Source organism: Pezoporus flaviventris, unplaced genomic scaffold, assembly GCF_033815535.1.
Source record: "Pezoporus flaviventris isolate CSIRO_AGI_PZ_B2104156 unplaced genomic scaffold, CSIRO_AGI_Pfla_v1 ptg000031l, whole genome shotgun sequence".
In the NCBI taxonomy this organism is placed as follows: domain Eukaryota; kingdom Metazoa; phylum Chordata; class Aves; order Psittaciformes; family Psittacidae; genus Pezoporus; species Pezoporus flaviventris.
Window position 1 is genome coordinate 55,455,966 of NW_026892579.1, and position 12,105 is coordinate 55,468,070.

At 48.1% G+C, this 12,105-nt stretch overlaps 2 protein-coding genes across 11 annotated transcripts in view; one reads left to right on the forward strand and one right to left on the reverse strand.

The window, feature by feature from the left end:
- ESCO2 (establishment of sister chromatid cohesion N-acetyltransferase 2) overlaps positions 1 to 12,105 on the reverse strand; it is a 255,473-nt gene that overhangs the window by 175,866 nt on the left and 67,502 nt on the right. The gene's annotated exons all lie outside the window — the stretch shown is intronic.
- OTOF (otoferlin) overlaps positions 1 to 12,105 on the forward strand; it is a 97,940-nt gene that overhangs the window by 13,972 nt on the left and 71,863 nt on the right. For all 10 annotated transcript variants that reach the window (XM_061461184.1, XM_061461186.1, XM_061461187.1 and 7 more), the window contains exon 3: positions 926 to 1,014. In XM_061461184.1, the coding sequence (XP_061317168.1) occupies positions 926 to 1,014 (89 nt within the window). The remainder of the gene's footprint in view (positions 1 to 925; positions 1,015 to 12,105) is intronic.

Consider the following 12,105-nt stretch of genomic DNA (forward strand, 5'->3'; position numbering starts at 1 on the left):
CAACTTCTCAGGCCAGAGGCATGGTGATGGCAGGAGGGAACAGGCAGGTTGTAATTAATCTTGTGATTGCTGGTAACATCTGTCATCCAGCCTGAGTTATATCCCTGTGATGGAGAGCCTGGAGTAAATCTGAGCAGAATGAGGAGTGAGGCTGAACCATGTGCAAAACGGTACTGCTGTCATGGGAACATTTCTAGTTTTCTTTTATAGTTCAGGATTTTTTTCATTTGCTTCACCGCAGAGAGTGTAAGAGTGGGAAAAAATAGCTTAAAAATGAGTGTTGCCATTATTTTTGAAGAGTCACTAATTTCTTCCTGTGAAGTTGTTGGATAAGCACTTTCCCTTCAAGACTCTGAATGCAGTCCTGCCACTCCTGTAAGTGATGCAGGGCTCAACCCTGCTGCCTCACAGCTGGGGCTTCATGTTCCCATGTTGTTATGCACCAAGAGCAGCTTGACAAGGCAGTGTGTTTGGCTGTGGGAAGTCACAAGAGACCTGTGACTTGGAAAAGTGAGAGAGCTCAGGTGGTTTATTCTGGCAGACTGATTTCTTGCCTTGGGAAGCAAAAAGCCCCACAAATGAAAGTGATATTTAATTATATAAAAATATATTTCATATTAATATCAAATATTTATATAGCTATATGAATACAAGGATATATAGGTTTATATATGTGTGTGTATGACATACACATATATATGCACACACACATGTAGACAATATTTATACTATCTATCCATCTATAAAACACTTGGCACAGAAGCAAATTCTTAGCAAGACCCCTGTCAAACAGTCCTGCCTGCCTTTTTGCTGGGGCAAACCAGTAGTCAGACTTTTTCCATGGCCATCTCAGCTCCATCCTCATCCCCTCTGCAGCAGCTCCCTGAAACAAGGCTGACATCTCCCTCTTGTCCTTTCTCCACAGACTTTCCGCTGGCCAGTGGCAAGCAATATTGATGGGAATGAGATCCTGGAGATCCAGGTGTTCAACTACAGCAAAGTCTTCACCAACAGGTGAGAGCATGGTGTGTCCTTCCCTCCCACTGCCCCCTCAACAAAACAAAACCAAACAAAATAAAACCCCTTCAAACAAAATGAGAAAAAAGTTAGTTACCTTTGCCTCGCTTTTAAGTACGGGCCTGAGGAGCATAAGGAGAGTTGAGATAACATGTTTTATTAAGTTGTTCTTTGGGACGAGAAAGGCAAGGAGCCCCCAGAGGGTCCCAGCCCAGGTGGGTGAGTTGTGTGGGGAATGGGGGGCAGATACAGGCAGAAGAGGGGTCCAGGGCTTGTGAGAGATCTCATCTCTGCCACAGGAGCCGTACATAGTACAAGTCACTTGGAGTTGTGTTCAGGCCACCTCCTAAAGGCATCTGCATTGAGATGGCAGAGCTGTGCTGGTCACTAAGTTCAGGAGTGATGGGAATGTGGAATAGGAGAGCTGCATCCTTTCTGAACTGTATCAGGCTCCATGTGAGAAAGGACTGCTCAGGGGTTGTGGGCAGCAGTAGGGCAATGGGAGCCCAAGAGGGACAGATAGAGACAAGGAGATCCACGTACTTCCCCAGCCAGTGTCAGCTCTGGCCTCTGGAACCTGCTCTTCATGTTGCACCCATGACAGCAGTGGTTTTGATTTGACTGGCTGCTCCTTCAATGCCTCCTTCACTTTCTACTCCCCTGCTATGAGCAAGCAGCCGGAATACTGCCATGGATTTGCACAGGCTTAGTGCAGCCAGCAGCTGGACGACATGAAGGGACAGAGCATCCTTCCATCCATGATGGCTTAAAGCTTCATATGTTCATTACCTAGCGGAAGTCATAGAATCACAGAATCCTAAAATCCCAGGTTGGAAGGGACCATAAGGATCATCTGGTCCAACCTCTCTTGGCAAAGCACAGACTACATGTCCCAGAACCCTGTCCAGTGCAAGGCTGGAAAATCCACCACTTCCCTGGGGAGACTACTCCAGTGGATGGTTGTTCTCATTGTGAAACATTTCCCTCTTGTGTCCAACTGGCATCTCCCCATTAGTAACTTGTGCCCATCACCCCTTGTCTTCTCCATGGGACTCCTTGTAAAAAGGGAATCTCTGTCTTCCCTGTAGTCACCCTCTAAATACTGGAACATGGGGATAAGGTCTCCCCTGAGCCTTCTTTTCTCTGGGCTGAAGAAGCCCAGTTCCCTCAGCCTTTCCTCACATGGCTGCCCAGTGCTTGATTCATCCTTTTGGTCCTTCCTGGACTCTCTCCAGCCCATCCACATCTTTTTTGTACAGCGAATGAAAACATGCCAGTTGAAACAGATACTTTTGCTCTAACAAATTGCACTTTAGGATGTACCCAATTTACCTTCTAGACAGCAATACTGCATGCTCTGCACACAGAGAAGCAATCCCTTCTCTCTCTGTCTTCAAATACGAAAGTAAATCCACTTGAAAGGTGCAATAGAGAGCAGAAAGTGATGATTTTGTGTCTGGAAATGAAGAACTGTCACTGTTCCTCCATGGAATTGGGAATTGGAAAGGCCAGGACACACCAGCAGGTTGTAAAGATTAAAGGGTGAGAAAATGGACACTCAGGTAATTGCCTCCACTTTCAAGGGGACCAAAGTCTCTTACAGCTTCCCAAATACCCCACACAAACAAAGTATCCAGCTAGTTCAGCCAAATTGTTCTAAGTGCCCTTTTTTCCCCTGGTGAACTATGCATGCAAAGCCACTTCTACTTCCACGATGACCTTCTGTGTTATTGTTTTCATCACTTTGGATATTTTCCCCAGTTTGTCTTTGATTGGTGAGGGTCTGGGCAGCCACAGAGGAGCAGCCTTTCCTTTGAGCACCAATTGGTGATGCTGCAGGGGATCAGTCATGTCCAAGTGTCCTGGCTGGGCTTGAGCTGCCCAGGATGAAGCCTACATCTCTTTAACCTTCTGCTACAATCTCAGCAAGCTCAACTGATGCTTGTGTGCTGTAACCCCCACCTTCAGCATGGACTAGCAGTGCTGTTAGTTTTATTCCGTACCACTAAGAGATGGCCAGATGTACAGCAAGCTGGAATCTGATTCCAGCACCCCATGGGAACTGTCTTCTTCCATCAATTTAGTTCCCCCTCAGTACAAAGTAACCCTCACATGCTGTGGTTCTTGTCCCAGGAGTCTGAGCTGAGATAGGTGGGCTCTCCCACAGTGGTGTCTAGAGCACATGCAACCAGGAACATCTCTGCCCATTGCTCACCTTATATTTCTGCCCTCAAAAGATCTTGCACATTTATACTCAGAGCACCCCTCAGTCTTGTTTTTGAGAAGGCTGTTCTTGTCACCTCTCATCATAGAATCACACAATGGTTTGGGTTGGAAAGAACGGGATATAGGGGTAGAATCCCCTCCCTCGACCTGCTGGTCACAGTGTTGGTGATGCAGCCCAGCACATGACTGCTTTCTGAGCTGCAAGCACACACTGCTGGGTCACATTGATCTTGCACAGTGTCTTTTACCATCTCAAATTGTCTTTGCAGCTCTTTATCCTGCTAACGTTCAACTTTCAACATCCTCCCTTCAAAGTACAGGCACAGACTGGATACATGCACTGCATACCCCCAGCTCTGCAGACTGAGGATGAAACACATCTCTCTTCTCCCCTGCCCCTCCTCCGTTTGTGCAGTTATGGATTAATTGGTTGTTTATTCACTGTGCTGGCTGCTGGTCTACCACACTTTCTGGAGCTGTTATGTTCATGGAAGTCAGGTCAATTTTCTGCCAGCCTGGGGTGCAGATGCTGCTCCTTGGCAGTGTTTTTGGCATATGAGTGCCCTTTCTGTTTGGATCACCTTCATTCCAAGGTCCCCCCTGCTCTGCTTGGCTGCTGCCTCCACTCACTCCTGGTTGACTGCTCTATCAATCTTCACATTATTTGAAGATTTGATTCTAAGCTGGTTTTACATCCCAGTCACTGGTGTAGTAGTCATGGGTTTAATGGCAAAATTTCACCGTGGCACTATCATTCAAAGGTGACTTGCAGCTCATATCCTGTTTTTATAGTATCTCCCCTAATCTGCTCCTGTTAGTGTGGGGCACTGACAGCAGGCATGTTCAACCATTTTGTAAGAACCTGCTCCTTTCATGCGCTTACCAAACAAACCAATTCCAAAGCAGCAAACCAGGCTTGTTTTGACAGGTTCTAACTCCTCCTAAACCTACCCTGAATGGCATTGATTACACTCCAGTTTTTAATTGCTTATTCATTGAATCCTGTACAAGCTTTCCTATTCTTCTCCTAGGATGGCTGCCAGATTAGCCTGGCTCTCTTCATCCACCCTGTGTGAACTCTTAGCTGTGCTTGGATTTCTCTATTATTCTAACTTCATTAAAAATTGATATGAGTGGATCAGAAGCTGCTGGTTCCTTTGTGATGATTAGCCACAAACTACCCCTGGCCTGCAACAACCAACAGAAATATTTAATCCAGCTTGTTTGCCTGCTTCACATCATTACAGGGTGGAACAGCAGCTGCTGCTCCTGGTTTGGGGTGTATTTGCCTTGAAATCATAGAATCCTCTAATCAGGATGGTTTGGGTGCAAAGGGATCTTAAAGCTCATCCAGTTCCAACCCCTGCCACAGGCAGGGACACCTTCCACTAGAGCAGGTTGCTCCAAGCCTTGTCCAGCCTGGCCTTGAACACTGCCAGGGATGGGGCAGCCACAGTTTCTCTGGGCAACCTGTGCCAGGGCTTCACCACCCTCACAGGGAAGAACTTCTGCCTCAGATCTCATCTCAGTCTCCCTTCTGTCAGATTAAAGCCATTCCCCCTTGTCCTGTCCCTACAGGCCCTTGTCAAAAGCCCCTCTCCAGCTTTCTTGTTGGCCCCTTTAGGCACTGGAAGCTGCTCTAAGGTCTCCCTGGAGCCTTCTCTTCTCCAGGTCCCTTGTGCCCAAAGCCTGTTGCTCTGGGTCAGTGCATGCCTCACTGCTCCTGGATCTCCCAGACCCCTCTCCAGCAACTGGTGGCTCATCTCTATAACCTAAACATGAGTACCTGCTGCCATGCACATGTCCTGGACAAACACAGGGCTGGAAGGTACAACTTTGGATCTAACAGGAGACACAGGTCCTTTGAGAAGCTGGATACTCAAAGGGAACCTGAGGTGAGCCCTGGTACCCCAGGGACACTAAAACTGCAGTCACAGGTGGCTGTTTTGGGATTCTGCTTCACACTGTTGTCAAGGCAAAGCCAGGGGAGATGTCTTCCTTGGCATTTGCTGGAGGGGGCTTCTGATCCCAGCTCCTTTTCTGGGCTGGGCTGCAGGGCTTGGCTGCTCCAGTGGCCCACAAAGCAAAGATGGGCAGCAACGAGAGCATGCTGTGGTGGTCTCTTAATTGCTGAAGGACAGGCTGAACAATCACTTCACAGACATGCTTCGGGGTTCATTTTTCAGCATCTGTAAATGCCAGCATGAGGAAACTCTTGTCTAACCTCAAGAAAACCTCTGCAGGGAGGTACTGAATCTCCACTGCTGTGCTGGATACTGCATCACTGCCTTGGGCAGCTGATCAGATTCTGTTCTGAAGCAGGACTGGTCCAGCTGTGTCTGGGGAGGACAAGCTCTGTGCTTCAGTCCTTAAAGGGGGCTTGTAAGAAAGATGGGGACAGACTTTTTACAAGAGTCTGTAGCAACAGGGCAAGGGGTGATGGTTTTGAACTAAAAGAGGGGAGATTAAGACAAAGGAAGAAAATTTTATGCTGTGGGTGGTGAGGCGCTGACACAGGTTGCCTCAGGAAGCTGTGGCTGCACCACCCCTGGAAACACTCAAGGCTGTGTTGGATGAGGCTCTGAGCAGTCTGGTCTAATGGCAGGGGTCCCTGCCCATGGCAGGCAGGTTAGACTGGATGATCTTTGTGTTCCTTCCAACCCAAACCATTCTGTGATCCTATGAGTCCATGATTTTATGATTCCATGACCTGAGACCAGGCTTCGTCTGAAGGGTGGGCTGAAAAGCCTGAAGTTCCCTGAAGCAGAATACAATCAGGAATCCAAAGGATGCAGTGATAGGAGAGTCTTATTCCAACCCTATAAGCTTCTTACTGATGGAAGAAGGAATACATTTCAGATGTGAGCATCCGTGGCAGGAAACAACCTGCAGAATAAACCACTCCAAGTCATAAATATGAAGGGATTACCCAGGGATTTGTGCTCAGACTCACAGCATTTCCCTGCTGGCTCAGAAATGTCTGCACCATGATACTAGCACCAAGGCACAGCTGATGTACCTGACCCCCTCTCACTCCCAGGCAGCTGGAGCTGGGCACTTCCCTCAAGGGAACACAGGGAATCTGTGGTATACAAACCTAACAATAATTAAAGCCCCAGATCACAAGCCAGTGCTATAGCTACAGCCCATCCTTCTTGCACATGAATGAGTTTTAGCAGGACAGACAGACATGATCTTGGAGAGGAGGCAGAGGTGTGGGGAGAAGCAGAGTGCTGGTGTTGGGGTTTGGGAAAGTGAGCTGTGGTCTTTGTGAATAATTCACATGCAGCTGATTAGTGCTGTTTATCAAAGCCCCAGATAAAGGCATGACACCTGATGCAGGTCCACCCTGAATAATGGAGTGGACAGGAGCCCAGACGTGGCTGGTGGCTCATTGAATTGCTTTTGTTTCCTACCTTAGTGGCCATCAGCATGCAGCTAATTAGCTGGTAAAATAATCCTGTGCCAGCCCTGGCCAGGTGCTTCAGCCTCCTTACAGCAGCTGACTGTGTGCTGGCTCCTTGGAGGGGCTGCAGGCTTCCATGACTCTTGGCTCTGGGACAGTACCTGAGTGCCCAAAGAAAGGGGTAGAGCATGGAAGCTGGGAATTAATGCATGAGGACAGCTCAAAAGGACCAGCCCAGCCGTGCCGCCAGCCCAGAAGCCTGTCTCTAGCACCTCACCAGTTAGGGCATCCCCAGGATTGAAACTCTCTTCTCCAGCCAAGACCCATCCAAACCGCCCCAGGGATGACCTGTCCAAGTGCAGGTGGGTGAAGGGCAGCGCCACATCCTGCCCATGGTTAGTTTACTGGTGCAGATGCGGACTGGAAATGCTCCATGCAAGTATAGGACCAAAAGGGTATAAAAATGCATAACATGATCCCACAGTGAAGGGCTTTGGGAGAGGGCACGTGCAAGCAGACTAGTGTGAGATGTGAGGTCCCAGAAGTGGATTTTGAGTGTGTCTGAGCAGGAGAAGACACTATGGGGCATGTATGAGTGGTGTGGGGTAGAGGATCATATGGACAGGAGAGGGCAGAGATGCAAGAAGCAAGTGGAGGCAGCAGCCAGGGCAGCACGCTGTGCTGGTGAGACATCAGAGAGGATGGCTGTGTGGTCCAGTGGCCCCAGAGCATCATCCCTGAGGCAGGAGGTCTGCTCCTTGCTGCTACTCCCATTCCTGACCGTCTGGATCACCCTAGACAAGCATTTCCTGGGCCTGCTGCATAAAACATGGACAATTCCAGTCAGTGACCACATCCCTTAAGGATGAGGAACACTGCCCAAAAACTAAGAGCTTTTGCTTCAGGGTGGTTTGTTTTCCTCTATGTCACTGTTTTCCTCTCTGGGGCAAGCAGCAGTAACTTGATCTGGCCAAAGGGTGAAAGCCACATTACAAACTGGTCAGCTCCTGATGGACAATGTATGGGTGTGGGCACAGATAATATCCCCCTGCAGAAAGCTGATACCCACAGAGAAAAGGCAGGAGCTGGTTCTCCTTACCTGACAGAGAGACAAAGAGACTAATACCAAAGACTTTTAATACAACACTGTCCTCTCCAGGATAAAAATAGAGCTTTGTTTTGTCCTTTGTACTCCAGCTTCTTCAGCAAATGAGGCCTTTGTGCAATTCGAGTCTTGTACAAAAGTGCCTCCAACTTGCAGAAACCCGGGTGCTCACCATTTCACCCTCGGAAAACAATCTGCTGCAGAATCACTGTAGAAGGAGTATCATGGGAAAAGTTTCTAACTCTGGTGCAGTAAGGTTCCCCTCTTGTCTGGTTGCCCTCCTCGAGCAGAGCAGGGCTTGAAGAGCAAACTTGGGTTGCAAGAGATGCGTTTTGCAAACCAGAAGGTGCCCCCGATTCATTGAGACAGTGCTTGGACTTCAGCTGGGCAAGACTTGCTGCTGCCCAGCCTGGCTGGTTAAACACTGCAGAGGTTTGAGCTGCAGGCCTTGGAGCATCATCAGTGATGTGGGAGGTTCAGCTCTCCCCAGTTGCTTCCCTCTCAATGTGGAAATCCCAGGGATGCCTGGAGGTCACATCCACTCACCACTGGATGAGTGATGCTACAGATGCACTCATCAAGATGTTATTATTGTCTAGAGAATTGCTAAAAGGCAGAAATTAAATCTCTTCAAATGAAACTGAGTGCACTTGTAACCCAGACAAAATGTTGACATAAAATCACACCATGCTGGCCTCATTCTTGGTTTGCTTTTGTCTCTATCCAAAACAAGATTTTTTTAGGGTCCCTTTCTAGCCTCACCAGAAAGACAAAAATCTGATGGAACAATTTGGGGTGCCATCAGCACAATTTAGGGTTTATTTTTGTCATTTTCCTATATGATTTGAGTCCCCAGACTTTATTACAAGAAGTCCAACTGTGCTACTGTAAGGTGAAGTTACACCTTGGTAGGTGGGAGCTATGCAGTAACCTTAATTATCCAAACATCATTAAATCAAGTTTTTCTACTAATCCTTTCAGCAGGACACACAGAAAGTTGATCACCAGCTCTGTCCTAGGCTTTCTTGGCAACAAGCTGTTGGTTGTCTGACTCCTTTGTGCAGGAGCAAAATGGATCCAACAGAACAGGCAAAAGATTTAAAATAGGAACTATGAATTAAATCAGTCTTCTTCAATTCAAAAGAAGCCATAATAAATAGCCATGAGGTTAAACTGGGGAGGAAACAGTTCATTCCTCATCTATTCCAGTAGAAAAACTCAGAAGACATGAAAATGAAGACAGTAGAAAGTAGGCTTAGAATGAAGTGGTTGTTTAGAAGTCTCGTTAAGGTTTTCTAGCATCAGCTTCCATGGAAGGTAAAGATAAAAGCACAGGGTGTGCTTGGTTATGACCTGAGAGGACTGATATCCCCAGGGGCAGGAAGCTGGAAAGGTAGAAGTTTCCATACCTTGTCAGAGGTGCAAGCTAATCAGACAAGATGTCTACAAAGGTATCAGCCTTTCTGTGAGTAATACCATGTCACACAACTTGTCCAGTTCTACAGGCAAGGCTGGCATGTGAAAAAGAGCTGAAAGGGAGGAGGGAAGCTGCAGAGGCAGAGTTGTGCAGAGTCCAGTGCAAGTCATCTTGGTTCACCAAGAGCAAGAGTAAATGGGCAGGGGATAAGGCAGCTGGGATGGCTGGCTCACCTCAAGGTGGACATGGTCAGCAAATGATCACAGAATCAGCATAGAATGGTTTGGGCTGGAAGGCACTTTAAAGGTCATCCAATTCCAACCCCCTGCCACAGGCAGGGACACCTTCCGCTAGACCAGGTTGCTCCAAGCCCCGTCCAACCTGGTCTTGAACACTGCCAGGGATGGGGCAGCCACAGCTTCTCTGGGCAACCTGTGCCAGGGCCTCACCACCCTCACAGGGAACAACTTCTGCCTAAGATCTCATCTCAGTCAGGTTAAAGCCATTCCTTCTTGTCCTATCCCTGCAGGCCCTTGTCAAAAGCCCCTCTCCAGCTTTCTTGTTGGGCCTTTTGGGCACTGGGAGCTGCTCTATGTTCACCTTAAAATCTTCTCCAGGCTGAACAAGCCCAGCTCTCTCAGCCTGTCTTCATAGCAGAGGTGCTTCAGCCCTTGGAGCGTCTTCATGGCCTCCTCTGGACTCACTCCAACAGCTGCACATCCACTGTGTTTGTGCAGTACTGATAAATGCACACTGTTACCTCCTGTGGCTCACACGATGAGTGCCTTGGAGCTTGGACGAAAATGAAGAGCCTCTTTCACTGTCTGGCCAAATTGCAGCTTCATCTGTAATCATTTGACTCTTTAAGTTAGAGCTTCCTAAATCACTTCCCTCCTAATTACCCCCTTTGCACCAAGCCTGTGTGTTACACAAGTCAGAGCCTACACTCCCAAGTGTATGCAATTATTACCGGTTTGTTATCATTTGGATAGCGGAGTGAAATGTAGGACACCGCAGCTGTTCCAGCTCAGCAGCCTCCAGATAGCAAAAGTTGCCTCAGTGAATTAACATTTTTTTTCATCAAACTCTTGCGAAAATTCTCATTAAATACAAATGCATTTTCTTTTCACCCTGGAAGACAAGTGAAATAGTGCAAATGCCTGTCAGCCCTGTCAGGTAACTAATTTGGGATAAGATTTCTTGATAAAGAGGCAATTTTGGGGTATAGTCAGACTTGCACTGTGTTTGACTTGTTGTCATGCAATATTTTGATTAAGAGATGAAAGTTCAGTGAAAACTTGACAGAGCGGTTGCTGGGAGCTGTTATGCCTGTGAGCAGTGCTTGGAAGTGACTGCAGGCAGGGATCCATCATCCGGGATGCTGGTGGCCAGTGCAGCCCTGTGGGACCAGACCTTGTCATGCATTTCCTTAGTCTGAAAAGAAAATGTGTCTAATTACAGAGCCCACTGCTTCACAAAGGAACTGGAAAGGTGGGATTGATTAGAGAGGAGCAGCCGGAGTTATAGAATCATAGAATAGTTAGGTTTGGAAAGGTCCTTAAGGTCATCTAGTTCCAACCCCTCTTGCCATGGGCAGGAACACCTCACACTAAACCATCTCACCCAAGGCTCTGTCCAACCTGGCTTTGAACACTGCCAGGGATGGAGCATTTGCCACTTCTTTGATCAACCTGTGCCAGTGCCTCGCCACCCTCACAGTAAAGAACTTCTTCCTTTTATCTAACCTGAACGAACCTCTGTTAAAGTTTGAACCCATTACCCCTTGTCCTGTCACTACAGTCCCTAATGAAGAGTCCCTCCCCAGCATCCTTGTAGGCCCCCTTCAGATACTGGAAGGCTGCTATGAGGTCTCCACACAGCCTTCTCTTCTCCAGGTTGAACAGACCCAACTTTCTTAGCCTATCTTCATACGGAATCTTAGCAGATCTGCCTACCCTGAAGTCATCATCATTTCTGTTTGGCTTATTGGTAAGGAAAGGAAGATATGGCCTGATCGTGGACCAAGAAGCAGGAATTTTGTGGCCATCACTTTGACAAATCAGACAAATCCACAAGGTTCACCACCTCAGCAGATTTTAGTTGAGTAGGGCTGAGCCGCATGGTCATCTGAGCCCCCTTGACAACCCAAAAGATTAGCACCTACCACGATTCCTTCTTTGGGCAGCCTGGGCATTGATCGTGTCCCTGTGCTGCCTGTTTTGTATTGCAGAAGCTCATTAATTCAGGGCAGACTTTACACTGGGCAGGCATTTTGGAGAGCTGCTCTCCCTCCCAGCTCAGTGTGTAATCTGCACTGCAGCCTGGATGCAGGAGTTTGGAGATGCTCCTGTGGTTTGGGGGGTGTAACCAAGTCCTTCAGTGTTTGCAGCTCTTAGTGCCAGGGGGTGGGAAGGTGTCCTGACAGGCGGATGCATGGAGATGCAGTGGCTACTCCCTGCCTGCCCTATGTTCTGCACTGCACACACACCCCCCCCCCCCCCCCCCCCAAAACACTTTGAATAATGACAAGCATTGAAAGTTTGTTTGGGTGGCGAGCAGGCAAGGCTGCAAGGATGGGTTGTATGGTGGTTCAGCATGATAACCCCCCCTCAAGTTAGGTATTAGATTACAATCCTAATTTCAACTCCATATCTTTGATTTGGGTCTGACTGATTTTCTCCATCTATCCTAGTACCCAATGCAGACATCACCAGGGTCTTTTTCTGTCCCAAGCACCCAGCTGGGTTGGCAATGGCCACATGGGGAAGCTCTCCTCTCCAAAACTCTTTGGGGCTGCCCAGCTCCTGCGCCTGCATCCCTGCAATGGATCGGGGTTGGTGTAGGCTGGCAGGCAGCATCCCAGCATAGATGTGTGAGGGACAGTGCCCAGGCTTAATTCTAAGCTAATTTAGATGGAGCCAACAACTCCAAGTG